Source organism: Anopheles ziemanni, chromosome 3 (assembly GCF_943734765.1).
Source record: "Anopheles ziemanni chromosome 3, idAnoZiCoDA_A2_x.2, whole genome shotgun sequence".
Lineage (NCBI taxonomy): Eukaryota > Metazoa > Arthropoda > Insecta > Diptera > Culicidae > Anopheles > Anopheles ziemanni.
This window is the reverse complement of record NC_080706.1, coordinates 51,456,352-51,480,517: the sequence shown is the minus strand read 5'-3', so window position 1 is coordinate 51,480,517 and position 24,166 is coordinate 51,456,352. Positions and strand designations below refer to the sequence as shown.

Sequence of the window (24,166 nt, the reverse complement as noted above, 5' to 3'; positions counted from 1 at the left end):
ATGAAAATCCAATTATGCAGAAGACTCGCAGACAAATTCGAGCGCCACCTTTCGCCAGCTTTGAAATTCTATCTGCCCCCGGACCAACATTCCCGCTCCAGCACTTACATCCCACCGACCGTCCGGAAGCGACGAGACTACTGTCAATTCTAGCGCAACCGAGGGACGGTCCGACGGGACGGAAATGACCGGAAAATGTCGGCTCGGCAAAAATGGAAATGCCGGGCTGCAGTGGATGTGTACGCGGTTGGCAAGGGATTGCTGTTTGACGGTTGATGATGTTCGCTCACCTTGTGGCCGCTGGCTATGTTTGACCGGGGGTGAAATGTTCAGGTTTTATTGGATTGAAGGAGCCCCCGTACTCTACTTCATAGTAAAGCTTACGAAAATGTGTGATGCTTCAACATAGTTGTTAAAGCGATGGACCATTTTTACTAGCATTCTAAATAACGATATGCAATTGGATGAATTATAAGACGCAGACGCTAAATATACATTACGCTAAATTGTAACAAAAATGAAGAAAACCCAGGACATGATCATACACAGCATGATGAAACTAAGTGTACTTGTGATGTGCAATTCTATGTACATCCTTAGAAGCATTATTACATTACATTATTTAACAATCGCAACTTAAACCAGTGTTTCATCAATCTTTCTCTCTCAAAATTGACTCATCATTCATGTGAAAAAGTATTCGCCACCCTAGACAGATCAATTTAGGCGCCTCTTCATCCACCCATGCATGAATGGGGTCTATTTTCCCCGCCTTCCTCCACCATAGAGCGCCAGTGAGCGGGAAAATAAATTGACCTCCGGTGACGTTCAGTTTGTGAAAAGATCGACCCGGCCGAATTACTCATTTCTGAGGCGATAACCTAAAAATGAAACCGACTTTTTTTCGACAACAACCGCAACGTCGTGCATACCGTTTGCCGCAAACCATGGCCTTATCTAAGTTTTGATTGTATTTTCCCTCCCCGACCGCAGCGTATGGCGTGTGCCTTTGCCGGCGCTGCCCGTCGTTATTAATCCGTTCGTCCCATCCCACCACCCATCCGGTCGTACGCCGGAAGTGGGTCAGTCGGAAAATTGTGTAATGGAAAATAATCCTAGTTGGAAAGTTTGCACCACCACCCGGTTTCCCCAGTTTTCCGCTTGGCTAGCAGCCGGTCGTTGTCAACGAGAAAAAGGCGTGTGTTATCACTCGAAAACACTCTCGGACATCATCGTGCGGTTAGGTGGGTGACGATGCCGTACGTGCATGCACGAGGTAACCGACCACGCGTACGTACGTGCGCCTCGAGAGCGCATCACATCCCACCGGAAGCGGGCCGGCGACATGGCTCCTTTCGCGCGGTAAGCGGTGCCACGTGAGGCTTGTTGCCGTCTACCAAGGCGCCAAGGCGAAGGTCCGAAGGTTGCGTCCGGGGCACGGGAGGAAGATAATAAATTTTCTCCCGCAAACAAACAGCGGCCAATAAATTTCAATTTAATCAGCACTGAGTAATCGAATCGAAGGGCCAAGGGGAGGATAGGAGGAAACGCCATCGCGGTTGGAGGGAGTGGAAAAGTTGGAAAATGTTCCGGTAGAAGTTTGTCGGGACTTTCTGGGTCCGGGTGAGATGGTGACTCATGGTGCATGATGTTGTTCCAGATGGGGGGAATAATAACACTCTCTGGGAGAAAAGAAGCTGAAGAGCACGTGAAACGACAGTGGTTTCATCCTTTAAAGTTTAAATTATCCTGCTTAATGGATGTATGCAATTCATGCATTGTCAAAAAAAAAAAATTTCTTGCTTTATACGAGTTTTATATTATCATGAAGAATTTACACGTTTTTTTACAGTATTGGGTATCTTTTGACTTTCGTAATCAACGTTAACAAGAGGAACTTTCGGATTAATCAAAATTTAGTATCATTTTCCGGTTAAAGCTTACGATTATTGTAACGCTCATTTAGAGTTTTCATTTGGAACATTCATAATCACCACGGACATTTGTATTGCATATAGGAAATAGGGATCCCCATTCCAAACAAACCGTATTTTTCCGTTTATAACGACCCCCTTTCAATTCAAAAATGACCAAAGTCAGATTAAGGGGGTCGTTATACATGGGTAGTAACTTTTCGATTTTAGCTTTATTATAGCTTTATTAGCTCATTTAAATTTTTACGTTTCAACACTTTTTTGACAACTTTGTATATGACAGATTTGTTGACAACTGATTGATTTTTGGTATTCGTCTTCAAAATCGCGTAATCAACATCCCTCTAACAAAGAGAGTCTCGTATAAATCCAGTTTAAATTTAAAGATGATTGAATACGCAAAAGTGAATGGAAATCATGCGATAGAGAAGCATTTTGGATTACCTCCAAGCAGAGATAGAGTGAAGATTACAACAAGAATAAAATTGTAAATTCAAAAATGCTTCTTTTAAATTTAAAGATGATTGAATACGCAAAAGTGAATGGAAATCATGCGATAGAGAAGCATTTTGGATTACCTCCAAGCAGAGATAGAGTGAAGATTAAAACAAGAATAAAATTGTAAAAACTAGTGAAAATGAGAAAAACATGTTTTTCATTTACGTTTAATATTTTTTAAGAGGATCCTTATACACGGAAAAATACGGTACAAACGTTAAAGATTATCGACAGTATTTGGAGATAAATTATCACTGTACTTTTATTAGACATCAAAATGAAAAATTTCTTAGAGATTTTTTTATACGGGGTTTACATAATAGAATATTGGAATCAACAAGATGTATAAAGATCAACGTGAACAAAAATTTGATGATATTTACTCAGGAAAAGTATTAATATACTATTATTCTTGTTAGAGAACAAACCAACTCATGAATAGAAGAGGCACAAGGCAAAAAGGAAAATATAGGAATGGAAATAATATCATGTTTGATGGATTATCTTTTTTTTCAAGAAAACAGATGTTATAACACCAGAAGTTTTACACCAAAAGGAAATATTGATAATAATTTTACCACCAAGCAATTTTATTTTCCAGAACTTTCACCGACCACCTTCCTCAATCAATCAAGAAAGTGTTGTTATCATCTCAACAACCTTAAGCTCGTTATGTTTTCGTAAATTAACCTCTAACTCTCTCATTTTATGTAATAGAATATTCTAAATACAACTAAAACGTCATTAAGGAAGTTAAATTCATTGAAATTTCCACTCTACAACGCCAAATTAACGCACAGAATGAAAATTCGATGAAATGCACAGCATGTGCCGCAAAAACAGGAGAAAGAAGCTTTTATCACCGACTAGACCTCCTGTCCATTAAGCGCTCCCATCATCGCGGCCTGAAATGTTGTTAACACTTTTCCGGAAAATTGTTTGAGCGGAATTAAGCGAACAGGCTCAAGTAAAAACTAGCTCGCCAACGGTTCAATTATGTGTTCACCGTCGAGGGATGTTAGTGTCTTTTCGCTGGTGTCGATTTAAAACGACCCATTCCGGAGTTCGTGTTCGCTGTAGATTGGTACTGTTTGTTTGCCTTATGTTGACAGCCCAACCTAAAAAGAAACCGTTTCCTGGTATAGGTATGTATCTGAAAGGGCTCCGCACGTTTGGCCTCAATATTTTCCCACTCTATTGAGCTAAACCCGTGTCAGATATATCTTACTTTCCTTTCCATTCCTTTATTAATTCGCCGCGGCCTATCAGTGGGCTGCAGTGGGCGTTGGTGGTACCGTTTGGCTGACCATCCCGGTTGTTGTTGGCTTAATGGTGGAATGGCTCGCATCATTATGAACCTTTCCTATTTATAGTAGCTAAATCGAATTTTTCTCTTTCCGAGAATCGTCCCTAGTACCCGGTAACCCGCGGTACGTTCTACTAGGCTCCTTACTACTCCTCTTCCGCATGGCCGTTCCTCCCTTCCCAATGTCCTCTTGGCCACACGCTTTTGCTGGATGTTCTAATCGATTTTCTCTACCACCTATTTGTCCTTCCACTGTTGGATCCGTTTTCAAGCTGTTTGCGATCGGTACATCCGTCCTCGCCTTTACGCGACACTAACCCAGGACCACCTCCCGTCGCGAGGACACTCTTCGTAGCTGTTCGTGGCTGTGCGCGTTTGGAATCCAACTTCAGCTTCTCGCTCTTTCATTCTGATACAATCTACAGTACAAATGTACCGAAGATGGTTAGTTTTTGTAGGTCACCAGACCGGTCGCCGCCCGGCCTCGGAGATTCGGAGTCAGCGGAGGGAAACATCACACGATTCGCGGATTTCCCGAGGCGTGCAAACCGAGCGGGTCGTTGAGGGGTGCAGCGGAAAACGAGAAAACCAGAACAAGTCTTCCGTCGGGTTCCAACCTCTGTCGATTCAACCGCACGATAATCCGGATGAACAATGTAAACTGGCCCCCGGTCCAAAAGGACTCGAAACCGATTGAACGCCCTGTGGATGTTTGTTGGCCAGGATTACCACAGTAAGCGCCACGGCACAATGCCCAATTCGGAGGATCCACTCGGGAGGAGAATTGAAATGAATGCTCCAGCGGGGGCCAGGAATAGCCCACCCCGGTTACACCGATTACGGAATCAATTGCAGAAGGACAATTGGGTGGGAATGTTATGGATATTACTATTGATTTTGGGCTTTAGCATAAGTCCGATCTCTAATGCGGGGCTTTCTCTTTCCCTCTGCCGAAATCTGGATTTCGATGGTACTCTGTAAACCCAATAATATACACAACAAACGTCCACCAACGCGCGCCCGACGCGGCGACACCGTGGCGTGTCTGGTGGTCATTCGATGATTAATGTATGTTTGTAAATTAATCGCTCTTCCGTTCGTTTGGTTCGAGCGGCGGGAGACGATGGGACGGTTTACCGTTTGCTGGACGATGCAGTGTCTACGGAATTTGTTTCCCAAAGCTGTCCCTCGTCTGTGGTGGTAGTAAATTAATTGGCTCGTAACGCGTACAGTGTGTGCTATTTTCGAGACGAATGGAACAGAATTCCATTATTGTTCCGAAACGCTCTGTTCCTATCACTCCATCCATCCAACAACTTGTTCCATTTATACCACGAGGGTTTTCTTTTTCGGGATTTGTTTGCACATCACAATATGGTATGCCAAAATGATAAACGCTGGATGTTCAGCACTCAAAACTTCCCTTTTTCAAATGATTATTCCCCTACCTTCGGTTTTCTAACTGGAAAATTCATTTTTCATCCGGATCAATCTGGACGATTCGTGTCTATCCTCGCTATGTGCAAAATTGCAGTATAAAGTTCCATTTGGCGCACAAAGGTTCGTGTCAAAGTTGCAAAACAACGGTAAGGCACGCCATTTTTATACCCTTTCGATGACGTGTGTTTTATTTAGAATTTTTTTTTTTGTTAGTTTTATACTAGTTTCCATCAATGAAACGAACAGGAAATTGCATGCACCGTTCCCTGCGCGTTCTTGAAGGGGGCTTGGATAAGCAGTGTGGCATGTTGGTCCTCGAACCCGTTACTGCTTTTATCCTTCGATGGCTGGCGTCCTTGTTGCACACAAATTGTACATATTTCCGGCCCCGTTTCCCCACGGTGGATCAGCGCGATGGCCCGAAGAGTTGCAGCAGTATAGCTTATACCTTCGCCATTTACCTCCGTGCAGGCACATGTTTGATGTTTGACGAGTAATCCTGACTCGTGGGTCTCATAGTTGAAAACCCTCTACGGTGGAGCTAATGTCACTTCCACGCAACTACTAAACATCACCGTGCAGCGGTTGGCCTTTTGAACAGTTGGCAAGGTCCCCCTCAGGTTGTTTGCTATAAAACAGAAAATGTTCGTTTTTCGTTCGAGGTGAACTTCGTGGCAAAAGGGTTTAATTTAAACTCATCTTTTTCATCGTAATAAGTGCTCGCGTAAGATTACCGTCGAATGCGTGTGTACTAATGCAGTGATGTCAAACTCGTTAGACCTTGCGGGCCGCATTTCCACCTAAAATAGGATTGCGGTCCAAAAAGTTTCATTGATTGGATTGATGAAAATATGTGCTTATCAGTGAGGTTTTATCTTAACAGTCATTCATGTTTTACACTTTCACATTTTTTATATTATATTACTTCGTATAAAATTTACAACTTAGAGTTAAAAAGAAAGTTTCTTGATCAATCGTTTTCCAAACTTTAACGGATTAAAATCAATTTTATTTAAATGTATGTTACAGTTCTACAGTATTCTGATTTTTGGTAAAGATTTTAGAAGGGTAAAGATGCATTATTATTACAGCTAACTTATTCCTCCACATCTGTTATTTCATTTAGAATGCCCTTGTAGTTCATCACGTTTGTTTTTATGAACACTATTTATTCGCTTGTCTCGAAAAATCTGTGTAAAACCTTTGCACTTGTCAACCGCGTGATGTGGATCAAAGTTGTATATCACTTTCTTATAGAAATTAGGGTAACTGTACCAATAGTGGTGCACTTAGTACTGTAAATACCAATTAGGTGTAATTTATGACTGTTAAGAACACAATATTCTACATATTTGAATCAATTATGATCGAAACATGACTTTTCTACTGGAAACATCTATTTTCGCCGTAAACCATACAAAATACACGAAAAAAAGCGTATTTTTCTTCCTAGTCGGTTGCTCCTATAATGGTGGTATGGTTCCTATAGTTGTGGTATCGTGTTCCTATAGTGGTGGTAGCACGAAAAACTTGAATATATTTTGACTATAACTTATTTTTGAAGCATATTTCAAACAGAACGGTAAAATACTCCTTGACCAATGCGTTGTCATTGAAAAAACTGTATTGTTTTACCGAAATATGCCCAATTTTACTCCATAAAAAATGCTTTGAATATTCCAGCTAAAACTATAGTGTATCCTTCGCCTGCTTTCTCTTTTCTTTCCTCTGATTCTTCTGCTGAGCCTCCTCCTGTTTTCGCCATCTAAGTCTTGCTTTTTCGATTCTCTCGAGTTCCGTTTTGTTTATTTTGTAGAGACAGAATAAAATCACTAAATTTACCTGATTATATTGACCAAAAACGGAATAAAACTAAAATATACTCGTTCCTTTCTTCTGTGTGTTACTTGTGAAAAAATCTATGGCTACTATAGGAACAACTCTGGTTTTTGTGCCTATAGTGGCACTATGGTAAAAACTACAAAAATATAATAAAATTAAGCTAAAATGCACTTATTTCGTGTAAATCAATTATATTGGAGTATGTAAGTTGCGAAATCATATGGTTTTAATGATTTTGTAGTGGTTTATAGCCTTAAGGAAATCATGATATTCGTTATAGATTCTTAAGGAATGCAGCATGTTGGGACAACCTGTTTGAAAAATATGAATTTTGAAGCTTCTATATTACGGAATGGGATGGTTCATCTTTTGAACACTCCGCAGAAGATCAAAGAACATTTCAAGAACAAGAAGAACAAATAACTCCATTGTATATATTTCGGCGTAGAGCTAGGATTTTATTCCACTACAACCACTATTGGTACTAGCTCCACTATGGGTGCACTTACCCTATTTAAATTGACGTTTGTTTAGTTCTTTTGCACTTCGCAGTTCGTGCGATGCAAACGGAAGTCAATACTCAAGGATCCAAACTGTCGATGCATTGTTTCAAAGGGGCCCGCGAGCCACATGTTTGACATCCCTGTACTAATGGTTTGTGTATTTTTTTCTCCTACGTTTACAGGAGGAAGGATGGAAGCTGAATCGAACCAACTACTACCAGGAAGGATGGCTGGCTACGGGGAACGTCCGGGGCATCGTCGGTGTCACGTTCACCACCTCACACTGCAAAAAGAACGTCGACTACCCGTTACGGACCAACTACAACCTAAGAGGCCATCGGTCCGATGTAAGTGTACCGGTACTTTAGCCGACCTGCTCTCTCATTATCCGACGTAAACATTCGACTGTAATCGTTTCGAATCGCGTGCAGGTAATCCTGGTCAAGTGGAACGAGCCCTACCAGAAGCTGGCGAGCTGTGATAGTTCCGGCATCATCTTTGTCTGGATCAAGTACGAAGGTCGGTGGAGCGTGGAGCTGATCAACGACCGCAACACGCCGGTGACGCACTTCTCCTGGTCGCACGATGGGCGCATGGCGCTGATCTGCTACCAGGATGGCTTTGTGCTGGTCGGTTCGGTCGCCGGCCAGCGCTACTGGTCGTCAATGTTGAACCTAGACGCTACCATCACGTGCGGCATCTGGACGCCGGACGACCAGCAGGTTTACTTCGGAACCACCCAGGGCCAGATCATCGTAATGGACGTGCACGGTGCCATGGTGTCCCAGGTGCCACTGAGTGCGGACGTCGGCATAACGGCGATGGCTTGGTCATGCGAGAAGTTCAAGATGGAGGAGGGCGAAGACACGGAACCCGGCGTGACGAATGCGTCCAAGCGTAGCTTCGTGCTGGCGGTGAGCTTCCAGAATGGGTACATCTATCTGCTGAAATCGTACGACGACATTACGCCCAGCCAGATCCATACCGGACTGAACGGCGAGCTGGGAATCGTGATGGAGTGGAGCAACTCCCGGGAACTGCTAGCAGTGGCCGGTACGGAGCTGGGCAGTCCACCGGTCACCGACGTCCACGGTGCTACGGTGTATAACAATCTACTCAAGTTCTATACCGAATCCGGTAGCCTTCTCTACACCGCCAAAATCCCCAATAGCACGGTAAGTGCAAGAAGACAGCGTTAGGGATCGATAGGACCACCCACCATATCGATCGCGCTTATATTTCCATGTAATTAAACACAATTACTTCCCTCCCATGCTTCCCCAGTATCCCGTTTCGGCACTCACCTGGGGACACAACGATAAGCGAATCTTTATTGCGACCGGAACGCAAGTGCACATAGCGTGGGTTTCGCGGCGCGTTGCGTCACTGCAGCTGTTCTGCCGCCTGAAGGTGCAATCCTCACTGGCCTCCGAAGCACTTCTGCCCAGGTTGCCCCTGCCCGGTCGGATAAAGGCGCTGATCGGTAATCTATTTGCTCAAACCATACGGGTATGTATCCATCTGGCGTTTAGATTGGACAAAAAGCAAAAAAGGTGAATAACCGGGTGTTGCTGTGTATCTTTCGATTTCAGTGTTGTGTTCCCGATTTGAGGTCCTTGCGGGAGTTTGTTTCGCGTCCTCCCGCCTGCTCGACACGCTTACACTGCACGATGATACGACACGATGACGATTCCAACCAGAGCTCAGGGACTTGCTATACGCTCTATCTGGAGTTTCTCGGTGGCCTGGTGCCACTGCTGAAGGGTAAACGGACCTCGAAAATACGGCCGGAATTTGTGATATTCGATCCTCAGGTTGACGGTGAGTGTCGTTGGTGGGGCCGCATTCACCGAAAGTTCTTTTTGTTTACTAACGATCCATCCCTTATCGCTTGCACGCAGAAGTTTCTACATTTTGTACATACTCATCCGATTCGACCACTACCACGACTACGACGAAAAGCTCGTCCACCTCGAGCCACTCGACTACCGGCACCAACGGTCGGTCCGATAGTTCTGAGAGTGAGATCGAAGAAGATTGCCGTAAGTGACTAATCGCATCGCGGTAGCGCATCCCGTTGGATGATATTTCTAACATTCTCATACCATTCGACCCATTTTCAGGATCACCACGGTTGGATCGGAAGCGAAAACCTGCCTCGAAAAAGCGCAGCCCCAACGGTAACGATCGTTCACCGAACCAGAACTCCGATTCGACCGAAAACAATGAAGACCTGGCGTATCTGGACACGCTGCCGGAGGTAGAGAAGTTTCCAAAGTGGTTGATGCCCACTGCCTTGTTCCTGTTTGATTTACTAAACCCCGACATGGTTCTGTGTTTTCTTCTCCTCCCTCCCCATCATCACAGCACGTGAAGCTGGTGGAAGTGACGTCGAACATATGGGGCACCAAGTTCAAGATCCACGGGCTAGCCAAAACGCTACCGGCGAACCTTGGCCAGGTGACGTACAAAACATCACTGCTCCATCTACAGCCGCGCCAGATGAAGCTGGTCATTACGGAGCTGCGGGACGACTTTCCCACCGGTCCCGATCCTAACTTCAATCCGAACATTTTCTCCGAAGACGAAGAGGACCAGCAGCTTCAGCAGCAACAGCTGCAACAGCAGCAGCAGCAGGCCCAACACCAGCTGCAGCAGCATCTTCATCAGCACCAGCAACAGCAGCACCATCATTCGGGGCTGCTCGGGTCAGTTTTGTCCGGCGCTGGGCGTGATAGTTCCCCGTCCGGTGCCATCAGCCGAAAGCTGCTCAGTGAAAGTGCACCTCCGATTGCACCGATGTCACCAAGGCCAAATCGTTTTCCGTCGCGCCCCCGGCGACATCAACCGTCTGCGCTAGCTGGATGTTCTTCCTCGTCGTCCGGTGGGCCTTCTTCCCGTGGGCTACTGGGACTGGGGCCGCTAGCACGGGCCGAATCCTACGAGGATGACACAGATGGTGGTGGTGGTGGTGGTGGAGCGCCGGAAGCTTCGGTAGTGGTGGTGAGTGAACTGCACCCGGTGGCCAGCAGCCCAGCGGCACGTACACCGCCCCGGCAAAGCATTGGTTATAGCCTCGTAGGACGCCCATCGTCCGCTTCCAGCAATCAGTCACGTGTCGCCATCAGTCCACTGTACTGTGAGGGTTCCGTACCGACGTTGCAATCGCCAAAAAATGCCGTTGCCCCTAGTGACATTATCTTCGACCGACCGCCGGCGGGTCAGACCACACTTATGAGCTACTCCGGTGCCAATGACTACATCGGTAGCCTGGTACAGGTTAAGAATGCGCTTGTCTCATCTGACCACCATCATGGAGCTCGAGGAAGTTCGGCGATGGCTCCCGCAACGGTTCCCATGAACTTAAGCCTTCATTTAGATCGTGCTGAATCAACCAGATCGAATGTGACAAACGGTCGGGACTCCCCGCAGCCACCGAGTGGTTCCAGGAGCACTCCGAAGAAGCAAAACCTTAAGTTTATCGACGAAGAGTCCACTCCTAGCACCTCAGCCTCACCGGTAGTTCCTCCGACGTTGCAACCGCAAGCTCCAACGACAGCAACGCCGACAACGACGATGGTAACAACCGTGCCCGCCTCGAACGGACACGAAACGCCTAGTCCCTCTACCATCGGGAACGGCACGACCTGTGGTATGCATCGCACGCCTACCGTCGCCTCCATGATGCCCTTTATCACCGCCGCGAATGGCGGAACCGGTGGTGCGCGTATTCCCGACTCGATCACGCGCAGCTGTAGTGTTGGCTACCTGGACAATATGGCAATCGTGCCGGGCGAGGAGGCACTCTCGATGATGCGCCGAGATGCTCCCTACAAGCGGCTGGTGCTTGTCGACAAGAAGCGTCAGAAAAAATACAAACGCAACCTGGACGAGCTACGCCAAGCAATGACGACGGCACTGGCGGCGGCGACCACAACGACGACCACGACAACAGCAGCAACCAGCAGCCGGTTGCTGCGTGTGGACGCAAAGTCCAAGAGTCTCGACTCGTGTTCCGACATCCTGCAGGACGTGCCGAATCTAAATCGTGATCTCATTAACCTCTTCCGTCAGATGCCGAAAGTGAGCGAGCTGTCCGAGAACGAAACGGAGTACTCGTCCTCCGATCAGGTGATGGGAGTTGGTGCGAACGGATGCCGACCTCCCGTGGGTCGTAAAGGAACGGCCCCGATGAAGTTTGGCCCGGGAGTGTCTGGACTGGGGGGATCCAAGACGCCGATATTGAACCGCAAAGAACAGCCCAAAAGTTGTGCCGTTTGCAAGCAAATTGCTCCGACGGTAAACTCCACCGAGCCGGTTTGTGTGAAATGTCGGAAAAACGCCGCCCAACATCAGGCCGAAGCCCTAGGCGACGAAGGTAAGAAAGAACCTGGCGCTCCGCTACCTGTCAACGAATGCCCGGGCCCACCGGGCACTGTCGATACGGTTGGGGCAGGAAAACCACCTCAAGCGCCACCCAAAACGAAACGGACTACGATAGGGCAGTACATCCGGTCAGCTTGCGGTAACCACGGAGATCATCATTCCAACGGGAAGGAATCCAGCAACGGTTCAGGCTCTTCGTCCGGAAAAGGTGGAGGATTTTTCGATCGGAAGTCCACGTACCATCAATCACCAGCAACAGCAGGGACCACTTCCAGTGTGATAAATGGCGGCGATTGTCCAACGACAGGATCATCCACCGGCTCCGAGCCAACTGCGCCCGCTCCGTCCAACAGCACGCCGTCCCGTTCGGTAGCGCGTATCGTGACGAGCTTCACTGACAGTCCACTGTTTTCGCGTCGGAACCGGCAGGCAAAGGCAGAATCTAACGACTCTGGCAAGCCGCAGAGCGAATCGAGCACACCGATCCTACTCCGATGGAATGCGAGTCGTCAAAACCGGCATAACAAGGCGGACTCACTAGACTCTCCGAAAAAGCACCGCCGTAACGGTAGCTGCCCGGGACCGAGCAAGGATTCATCAACGTCCGTCGATTCCGGGGAACCACCGACTTCGGGAACGGCATCAACTTCCTCGCAAACGGAAGATCCACGTCCATCCGGTGGAACCAGTGCCCCCTCCTGTCAGGGCGGCATCATCAGCCGTTGGCGTGAGATGGAAGAGGGCGGCCGTCAGTCAACGCCGCCGGCCTCTCCGGCCCGGTTAGCTCGCAGCTCACCGGCTTCTCCAACGCCAAGCAAAAAAAGCAAACGACACCAAAGTGCTTCACCGATCCGGCACATTCTAAACTCGCCGCTACTAAACCGGCGCCAGCGGAAGAAGCAGCACGCGGAAAGCTCGGACGATGAAAATGGTGGTGGCAGCGGAAATCACAACAACCACAGCAGCCCGAGCAATCACACGGACGATAGCAGTGGCAGTAACAGTGCGAAGCAGTACCGTGATCTGGAAACGTTTCAGAAGGCACAACTGCGACAGAAGGTAAACCAAACTTGCCACTCATGCTCATTTACTCATTGGCCAAACTTTTGCGAAGAATCCCTGTGATATCCACCATGCTCGTATATTGCTGTATCAACGCATACACTGCGAGTCAACGGGCATCGGTCGCCACACACGACCGTCTCTATTCAGAGTCCGATCCATACTGACTACCCTCTATCCGTGTAACCCGAAACCCAGGATGCCACATCCTCCCTTTGGCAAAAATAAAGCGTTACCTATTCCCACAATTCTCTACTCTCTACACACATGTTCAGAGTACCGCTTCGGTGGTCTTATTTTCCTACCGCTACGCCCTTCAGACCTCGGATTCTCTTTGAATGACTCTTCCTATCTTCCCTCGCATTACGGTCAAATTTGGCAACTTGGTCCCGATCCCTCAACTCCTCGTCTTGAGGACGTGCTGAATCAACATTAATATTGGGGAGCAGATTCCTCACTGCTCTACCAAACAATCAATTGTGCTGGAGGAATTTTCGTCACGTTATGCGGCCATGAGTTGTATGCAACCACATAGTCAGCCAAAACATCCTTCCAATTCTGTTTTTTTTCAGCCTAGCTACGGTTACCGTTTGATTCGCATACCCTTTTAATACCTCTTCTGGATGCACCGTCAAATCCTGGCCAATAGTGTGGCACTTTTGTCTTATTATTTGCCACCCCTGGGTCGTTATGGTATTTACCGTGGCCCCGGAGTCGATTAGGAATGTGAACCTCTCAGAACCAAGCACGCAATGTACCAACCGGGGATCCCCATCGCTATTGGAATCGAACTGCGGAGTCATAGGGCACCCGGTGATCATCTATTTGATTTCACCGGCAATCAGCACCAGCTTGATTTTCACCTTACTCACCAATACCAAACCGCTATTCCGTGCCACCGGCCTAATATTCATGTTTCATCCTGTTTCCTTATTCGTGCATATGGGCTACCGTTTGCCCTTCAAGCAGTCTAAAACAAAAACAAACAAAACAAAACAAAACTCAACGCTTTTCTGCACTGGTCATGGGCCGAACCCTACTCAGTGACGTTCGCGATCACCGCACCGCTCTGTTGGTCATGGGCCGAACCCGACTCAACTTTCGTACTCTCTCTCTCACTGGCCATGGGCCGAACCCGACTCAGTGGTGTCTCCGATATTACCTCTCTGTTGGTCATGGGCCGAACCCGACTCAACTGTCGCACTCTCTCTCACTGGCCATGGGCCGAACCCGACTCAGTGGTGTCTCCGATTTTGCCTTTCTGTTGGTCATGGGCCGAACCCGACTCAACTGTCGCACTCTCTCTCACTGGCCATGGGCCGAACCCGACTCAGTGGTGTCTCCGATTTTGCCTTTCTGTTGGTCATGGGCCGAACCCGACTCAACTGTCGCACTCTCTCTCACTGGCCATGGGCCGAACCCGACTCAGTGGTGTCTCCGATTTTGCCTTCCTGTTGGTCATGGGCCGAACCCGACTCAACCGTCGCACTCTCTCTCACTGGCCATGGGCCGAACCCGACTCAGTGGTGTCTCCGATTTTGCCTTTCTGTTGGTCATGGGCCGAACCCGACTCAACCGTCGCACTCTCGCTCACTGGCCATGGGCCGAACCCGACTCAGTGGTGTCTGCGAAAATGTTATCCATTTCCATTATGTCATGGGCCGAACCCGACTCAACTTTCTTCCCAAAACTCACATACGCGTACTCCTTTCTTCATCACTACCGGTTATCAATTTTCCACTTCGTTATCATGGCAGGATCGCCAATGTGATATCCACCATGCTCGTATATTGCTGTATCAACGCATACACTGCGAGTCAACGGGCATCGGTCGCCACACACGACCGTCTCTATTCAGAGTCCGATCCATACTGACTACCCTCTATCCGTGTAACCCGAAACCCAGGATGCCACAATCCCTATCCTGTTTGTTTCGTATTGAATTAAGTATGATGGGTATTTACACTAGAATGCAAATAGAGGTCATTTAGACCCCAACGCAACTTTCGATGTTAATAACTCGAAAACGGCTGAATATTTTTATAAAACAGGGCTTTTCTTAAAATTCAAAGCTACATCTAAAACATGGATGGATAGAGTAAGATTTGATTTTGATTTGCTTTTTATAGTGGCAGATTACGTATAAAAAACTAAAACAAACCTCCAGTTTAACAATTTTGTAATGAAGTTTAAAGGCACCCAATCGAAATTAGCGAACCAATTAATATCTTAGTTCGCCATTAATGCGTCTTGTTAATTTTTCTTGATACCTAACACATAACGTTTTACATTGCTAGAATTTTTTTTTTTTTTTTGAACATTGGTACATAAAGATGAGAAATATTTTTTTTAATATACTGCAAAAATTAATCACGAACCCTGTAGAATTCTATGTAAGATTGTATAGAGTGTATGGAGTTAGCCAGAGAATACGTTGCAATTTTTATTCTATTAATTAATTCTATAGTTCATCTCCTAGTCGATTCGATCCCCAAAATTGAAGTAGTTTTCAATCGAATAAAATCAAAGCAATTGGGTCAGTTTAAGCCTTTTATCTCATACCTATTTTATCGCAGGCATTCAAATATGTCTGCAATGCCAGTCTCAATAATTTTAAATGTTTAAATAATATTTTCAGCTGAAAAGAGGAAAAATCGAACCAAACGGTGTAGCCAGCTTTTCGCAGTCCCCGGCGCCGGTCCGCCGGGAGTTTGTGATGCACAATAAGGCACCGATGTGGAACGAAAACAGTCAGGTGTACCAGCTGGACTTTGGGGGGCGCGTGACGCAAGAGTCGGCGAAGAACTTTCAGATCGAGTTCCGTGGTAAACAGGTATGTCTGTAAAAATCCTCCTGTAAGGAGTTCGCCAGAATCGTTTGTTGTAAACCCCACAATCATTGTTTTACGATTTCGTTCTTTCTTTCTCTCATTCGAAGGTCATGCAATTCGGACGAATCGATGGCAACGCGTACACGCTCGACTTCCAGTATCCTTTTTCGGCTCTGCAAGCGTTCGCCGTCGCTTTGGCCAACGTTACCCAGCGGTTAAAGTGAAGTGGTTGATTCACGGATGTCCCGTCGTCGACCACCAGGCAGTCGACGGAAGAACCATCTACATATCACAAGCGATTGCTACCCGTCATCTGCAAGACAGTCGAGCACCGTCAGTGCACTACTTATACACTCGCTTCGGTCATTCGGTGTTAGTTTGCATGTCGGTATTGCTTCATTGCCTCGCCTGTAGTAGGCCCACGCCGGAAGCGTTACCAAATTGGGAATTGCATTTCATCATTCATTCATTCATTGTCGTCATCGTTGTTTCACTGATCGTCCCGCACCACATTCTATCACATATCATTAATCATTAACGTACTAATAGGCGTAAGTAAACTCACCGTTGGCTGAATCATTTGCAACCGGACGAATAGGTGTTCCGAGGAAATAAAAAATGTTAATCGTACCAGACGGATAGCTCCAGCGCTAGTGGTAACGCTCTTCATTTAAGAAAGAGATGTGTGCATCATATGCAAAAGAATTCTTGTTTTAAAACAACATCCAACGCCAACACCAATGTTAAGAGTGTGAAGGACAAAACTGCTAAAGAATAACATCACCTTTTTTTCATACAAGTGCTGGAGCACGGAAGCATCAAGGTGAAATTTGAAAAACGGCCAAAAAGCACTCGATTCCGGAGACGAGTGTTTTGTCTTCTTCATTTTGTTTGTTGATCAAATCACCTCGAATTAGGCGACCCAGCATGCCATGCTTTACAGCGATTGCATGTGGTTGTTTACGTTGAATATTGCTAGGCTTAGGAAATAATGTCAGAAAATTAGAAAAAATGCAGTTTTGCGAAAACATCACCAAAATGGGTGGGGTAAAAGTTAATGCAAAAACAAAAACAACATAGCTAGCGAAGAAAGAGAGATTACGAAGAAGATGAACAAACACAAAGCTAAGTACGAAAACGCCAAAGGGTGCCATACATCTTTTGTTAGTTCTCGCAAAGCCGAAGGAATCGTGGAAAAGCTACCGTACCGCACGCGAAAACGTCCACAACGCTGTATGTTGCTGTATGCTAGTGGGAAATGATGACTGGTCACGCGAAAATCCTGTCTATGTTGTTCAAATTTTCGAGCAACGGTCGCGGGATAGCAGTTAATTGCGAATGTAAATGGGCTTTTTAAACAATTTGTAAATAGAACCAGTTATAATAATTGAATCGTGTACCACAAGCAAAACCGAAAGCAAACCGAACTTTGGTTACCACAAAAACATTAAAGAAACATTCATACTTATCTAGTCAAGCAAACTACTTGGTACGCGTATATTGTAAGCGGTAGTTCAATTGTGACTTTTTTTTATTTGTAACCATTGACGAATTTATTGTTTTTCGTAGAACGTAAGCATTGAATATTGATCGCCATAACAAATACTCGATATTTCCATTTACGATTAAGACACTCTTGTTTAGTCTATGTTTGAAGCCAATAGAACCTTTGAAAGGTCTTGGATTTTATTATTTAAGTCAGCATTTTTTTTATCTATTCGTGGCCGTATATTATACGGTTTGTAAGAAAAAAACAACCAAGTGAAGAGAGAAATCCGTTGATTTTGTACTTAAAAACTGCACTCGTTTTGTTCTGTTTCATACTCTGATGTTATGTTATGTTACTAGTCTGTCATCTACTTGTAAGCTGTTTTTTTATCACCTACTCTACATTCTTGAGCAATCTACTAGTTTCTAGTCCAACGTTTTCTACTCCCTCCAAACGGGGATCATAATAGTAATTGTAAGAACGCAAAGTGCAGGGAGTGCGTGTGTCGCTTTTTCATTACTTTTGCAAAACGAAGCTTTACGAAACCCTCCAGCCGTTACTTATGAGGAGATACATTTGTTGGTCCGCTAGGGCCGTGCGTACGATAGATTCGATTGTTTGATACACGTTTTACATTGTTTGTACTAATTTTCCCGAACACTCGAACAGTGAGCGATGATTGACCTTAAAAAACGGAAAAGAAAATGGAACAATTGAACACATTAACTCTTCAAGCCTACACGCTGAGACGATGTTAGCCCAAGTGTTTGAAAGAGCATTAAGAAAAAGAAAAACCAAGTAGAATAAAAATACTAAAACCGAACAAAACAGAACAAATTAACAAAAATAAAGGCATAGGAGTCTTTATAATAAGATGAAAGTTTATCATAAACCAACCGTTTTTCACAGATGAAACGTGTGAGACAGCAGAAAACATACAACAAGCAAAAGCCAAATATAAAAATTCCATCCATAGTATCGTTTGCATATCGTGCTAGGTTTTTGGTTAGTTTTTATTTTTTATATGATCTACATCAAAAGCCCGAACATTTAAACAAGCGCATGCAAACAAAATGAAATCTCGATGTGAGAAAGATTTTACACTACATTAATTCGTCCGCTGTAAGGCAGCCAACAGAAAAGTAATGTCTTTTTAGGTCTTTTGTTCAGTATCAGCAGTCATAACGAACAGTATATTTAACAAAAACAATAGCACGTATAAAGTGGATGGAAACATTAGCAAATGTTTTGAAAACTATAGCATCAGCTTGGAGCAATTATTAACAAAAAATGGAATATTATACGCAAATATTATTTTTGTACATAATAACCATTCGTAGTTATCGGCATTGCATTTTAGTTGATCAGTTCTCCATTGTTTTGCAATCATTCAAAACGGCAATGGACCGTGTTTTATGTTAGATATGAATTTGTCTTTCAAATTCGCAAGGCTCATACGGGTGAACGTTGGATTAGTTTAAGCCAATTCCTACCGAGTACCATTTTATACTGAGCATACGACATTGTCTGACAATTTTGCACCGCATGAAAACGGCTTATTTGCATGAACTTTTTTATAATGAGAAAACAAAACCGCAACGAGACGCATAGTGGATGTGTGACGGCTTTACGTATTCCTCGCTTTTTTACTCGTTCCTTGTCTCCCTAATCCTTAACGGACACCTAACCGCGCAGTCCTAACGTCGATCCTTGAGCCTTCAGCCCCGTCTACGAACCGATATTCGTTAGTGCAGGCTTCCAACCGTGGTTAGCTTGAGGCAGATAGTAAAATTGTTCTACTCCACCAGTTCGTTTAGTTCGACGTTGGTCCATAGCAGAACTTGAAACGACTTAGGCCATGTTTGAACTCGCACCCCACTCACCAGAGGGGAGGAAATAATGGTTCGATGGTAATGGTAACGCGGCTTAGAGGCATCTTTTTGCAGCAATAGGAATTGGTTTAGGTACAGCATGTTCTCATGCATGTGGAAGAAAATGTAACAATTGAACTGACGACAGGGGGGCATGGATGTTACCACTGTCCCACTGTAACCGGATGCGATAATAAAGACACACTGTTCAATGTTCGATACAAAGCAGGAAAGCAGGTGAAGTGCACTTTCTCTTTTTGAAACTTAATTTATTAATCGTGGATCTAAGAAACGTGAATGATCCAGTTAATGTATGTTTTTTAGCGTGGTAGGTAAACTTATCTTTAATAAGTAAATGCAATTTCTAAGACCTTCATGTTATAACAGGATTTGGTAAGTATCCCATAAAGTGCAAAAAAGAAATTAATGTTGATAACAGACATTGAACCAGGCCCAGCTTGGTGCGATGCTGTTGGCATCAGTTGCTCTACGCAAAACATTTTTGTCATTCTTTCATGAGCTGCAGTCGCGCTTTATCGCGGGAGATTCCAAACGGTTGGGGCCACCAAAAAAGAGAAGAAATAAAAACTTCTGAGATCAGCGCGGACTCTTCTTTTCTACTGCATACGTCTTACACCAGTGGACGATGAACTTGTCGTACGTGACCGGAAGAGCGAATCGCTGTTGCAAACGGCATACGTTTTGGTGTGACTACTTAACATGCGGTTGGATACAATACGGTCTCAAGGAAAATGTTGCGAATCAAAAATGGGGTGTGTGTTTTTGTTGAGACTTTGAAATAATGCATAAAATTTTAAAAATGGCATAGAACCATAGTGTTAGCCTCATATCAATGGAGTACAGGGAATATAGTCGTGTTTTTTTAAATTGTTTTACACATTTCATTTTCAGACAAGTATTTTATATAACTCGACCAAGAAACAAACTAAGTCAAAAGAATTTTGTACTTCAAAATCAATGAGGTATAATAACTATGTTAAAAAATAATTATTTATTATCAATGTGTAAACCATAACCGTGCGCGTTGCCAATTGGCACTAGTGATCCAGATAATTAGGAATTATTTTGGGTACTTTGCCGTTCAGCACCGTAGCGTTGTGCATCCGCTTCATCTCGATTTTGACGATCTGCAACAACTAAAAATAACTCAAATAATCAAAACCTGTTCAAAACGAGCAAAGAATAATAACACGGCATCGTTTATTTGAAAAAATAAAAAAGCACCATTTCTGGTTTGAATACTTGATGCGGTAAGCTTCGGAGCGGTAAAATTCAATTTGGCGCGGCCGCCGCGGAGTGTGTATCAGCGCGAAATAAACAAGACAAGCTACGTCAGAGGTGTCGAACATGCGGCCCGCTACCTCTTAAAATCTCTCGCTACCTCGAAAATTTTAAACCTTTAGTGTTGGCTTTCGTTTGAATGGTAAAAAATTGTTGTGAACGTGGCTTCACGAACTCTAAATTTCATACGGGCAAGAGGACTGAACCACCGTCAATTAAAATCATTTCTGTAAGAAAAAGTCAATTTAAATAATTTCTATAAGAAAGTCATACTCACCAATGCTCCACTTCACGCTGACATATGGCGGTAGACATGAGCAAGGTGTTTACTGCAGCCAAACAAACAGAACATGTATATTTGATTAATTATTAATGGGTTTCGGAGGTTAGTGCTTCTTTTTTACCACTGTTATAACGGAGAATATAGGCCGCGTTTTTTTAAACGTAACGCGCAAGTGATACCAGATCAAAATTCCCATTTTTAATACTCGATCTGAGTTCAATACAACAACTATGATCGTGATTTATCCGTGATCTTAGTTCTGATTCATATGTAAAAAAATAGCTGAGGATAAAAAGCTGTTTCTAAAAAATCGATAAAATGATTATGGTCAGTTTAATTAAATTTTGAATAATAATTTTTTGTATAAACTTACGTCCTCAATCGTTTGTAGTGTTCCACGTTCTGACGGGTTTCGCGCTGCAGCATTCGGGCGCGCGCTGCGTTCTTCTCGGATAGTGCCCGCCTGCACTCGTCATCGAACCACTCTTTCCTCTGGTTACGTGGCTTATGGCCCAGTGTCTGCTCGGCTGTTCTGCTGATGACTTGCTCCACCATACGCCAGTGGTCATCGAGGGACATCGTGGCGGTCGCGTTGTTGTCCGGTAGCGCTTCCCCAAGTGCGCCGAAAAAAAAAACAAAAAAAAATCGTCAAATACTGTAAAGTGCATAATTGCTACAGCCAACTGATTACCTAATGTCTGAAATTTCACTCAGAATGCTCTTGTAGTTCGTCAGGTATGTTTTGGATCAAAGACAATCAACAGACAGGTCGGGTCAAAGCTTTTTTTTGCTCCGCCATTGTTATGACAGTTGGTTAAAAAAGTGTTTACAAAAATTTCCAGCATACTTGTGGGAGATCTTCGCCAAAATCTTCGCGAAATAGGTAGTTGGTAATTCTAGATCACAGTACCCATGGTTTTGCGGATAGAAACTACTCTTCTGTGTGAAATCATGGGATATGGATCCTTTTGCTCGCCGTGATTGCCGAAATTAAGTGTGTTGGTCTGCCTTATACGAAGCCTTACTCCAGAACATATTTCGAACGCCTCATCTCTTTGTTCTGTTGATGAAACATACCAAATTTACAGCTTTACCCCACTTCCTTCGCTGTTCGTAAGAAGTAAACAAAATTTCAACCTACTGTCAAAAATTTTCCCACGGTTTTCGGCTCGTTACATGGCATGCTGCGACCTGTCTGTTAATTGACTTTGTTTTGCATACTTACTACAGGTGAACGTCGATTATCCGGGGGTGTCGGGACCGAGAGGTCCCCGGATAACCGAATTCCACGGATAATCGAACATATACTAAAATACGTTTATAATACCTGGTTTGAGTCTCGGCTGGTTCACTTTTGACCAGTTCCAGTTAGTTGATTAATCATAAAAAATGTTTGAATTATTTTCCTATGGTATTTTTATTGCTATTTTCGATCAGAGAAAATTTATTTGACACATTATTGGTACAAAATGTTGTGAACCAACCTAATATTCATGGAAACATTTCAGCCCGGTTGTGCAGTTGTCAGTTGCAAGACCCCCGGATAATCCGCCCCCCGGTTAATCCGGCCCCGGATAATCGACGTCCGACTGTATTTATTTGGGTAAATCCCAAATGAAGCCCCCCCAGCCGAAATCGCTGTTGTGGCTACACCATTTGTGAGCGGATGTACCTTAAAGGTATGCAATTGGTGAAAGAAATGCCGTTGTGTGAACCGTTTGAATTGAATTCTCGTTAAATTAAAGATGATGATTATGCTGAAAAGGATGTACAACATAAACTCCCTCATGCATTACTTGCATGAGTGTATGAAAATTCGGCTATACCATCAACCTAGGCGTGCGGTATGAGGGGGGCCCACGGCCCCCCTTATTGTTGAACCAACCTGGTTTGACAAGAAGTGTTGAACCAAGCTGGTTTGAACAACTACTGAATTGATGACACTGGCAGCACTGCATGTGTCAAATGACCGGAACTGTTGAATAAAGAATTCATTCCTGTGTGTATAGTGGAATCGGTCGCACGTGTTCCTTGTTTCCCGATCCGAAATTAGACCATATACCTCTAATTCTAACAGGTTATGGGCCCAGGCCACGCGGTGTGTATTAAGTGTTGTTAATCTTTCGGGCGAAGTTTTTTTTTTAAAAGTGAAATTAGTCGCAGTCAGAAAAACAAAAAATACAATGGATCTCTCTAAAGTGAGTGTTGTTCGATTGAATAATCGGAACTACCGAGCGTGGGCGTTTAAAGTAAAAATGGTGATGATGCGGGAGGGAACGTGGAAATACGTTGACCCGGGTGTCGCGCCGGCACCGGTAACTTCCGATTGGACGGAAGGGGATTCGAAGGCGCGAGCTACCATCGCTTTGTTGGTTGAGGACAACCAACATAACCTCATACTGGATAAAACAAGCGCCAAATCCACGTGGGATGCCCTGAAGGCTCACCACCATAAAGCTACATTAACTGGAAAAGTGGCACTTCTAAAGGAAATATGCAGCGCAAATTTCGTTGAAGGAGAGAGTATGGAGAATTTCCTCTACAGCATGGAGGAGTTATACTCTCGTCTTGAGAATGCTGGAGAAAAATTGTCTCCATACATGCAAGTAGCTATGATCTTGCGGAGCCTACCAAAGGCTTTCGATACCCTCACCACCGCTTTGGAAAACCGCTCCGACGAAGATCTAACAATGGATCTGGTGCGGTCCAAGCTACTGGATGAAAGCGAAAAATTGTATAGCGGTGATGCGGCGGAGGAGCGGGCGCTGAAAACGGGCAGCCGAACGAACAAGGAGTCTATTGTGTGCTTCTTTTGTGGAAAACCCGGTCACAAGAAGCAGGCGTGCAAGCAGTTCCTGAAGCAGAAAAGCAGCGAAAAGAAAAAGGTGATGGAACGAGCAAAAACAGTGCGCGAAAACGACCAAGCGTCGTTCCTTCTTTCGGTGCGTTCCAGTGTTCCCGGAACTACGCGTGCGTGGCTTATTGACTCTGGTGCAACATCACACTTAGCCAACGATGAAAAGTTGTTCAGCCGTTTAGACAGAAGTGTGCGTCCTGAGATTTTTACAGCGGACGGCAAACCTATCCGTACGGGTGGAATAGGGGATTGCGTGGTTATTTCGTGCGACAATGACTTTGGAAAGAACGTGTCGATAACACTAACGGACGTTATTTTTGCCCCGGGTATAGAGTGCAACCTTATATCAGTGCCCAAACTTTGCAGTAAAGGTGTTCATACAGTGTTCGACAAAAGCAATTGCAAGCTTGTTTACGGTGCGAAAGTCGTGGCTACAGCTGATAAAGTGGGTGGCCTATACCGACTGAATATGGCTGATGAACGGGCCTTATTGGTGAATGACAGCCGACACACCAAGGAAGCAGAAAAGACATCGACTAAAGTGCTGGATATAATCCATAGTG

At 44.8% G+C, this 24,166-nt stretch overlaps 1 protein-coding gene across 1 annotated transcript in view; it reads left to right on the top strand.

Annotated features, from left to right (window-relative positions):
- Positions 1–16,025, top strand: part of LOC131288242 (uncharacterized) — a 33,084-nt gene extending 17,059 nt beyond the window's left edge. The window contains exons 2-10 of the mRNA XM_058317358.1: positions 7,706–7,870; positions 7,955–8,698; positions 8,808–9,032; positions 9,116–9,344; positions 9,425–9,565; positions 9,647–9,783; positions 9,891–12,968; positions 15,610–15,804; positions 15,909–16,025. Of these exons, the coding sequence (XP_058173341.1) occupies positions 7,706–7,870; positions 7,955–8,698; positions 8,808–9,032; positions 9,116–9,344; positions 9,425–9,565; positions 9,647–9,783; positions 9,891–12,968; positions 15,610–15,804; positions 15,909–16,025 (5,031 nt within the window). The remainder of the gene's footprint in view (positions 1–7,705; positions 7,871–7,954; positions 8,699–8,807; positions 9,033–9,115; positions 9,345–9,424; positions 9,566–9,646; positions 9,784–9,890; positions 12,969–15,609; positions 15,805–15,908) is intronic.
- Positions 16,026–24,166: the final 8,141 nt, after the last annotated feature.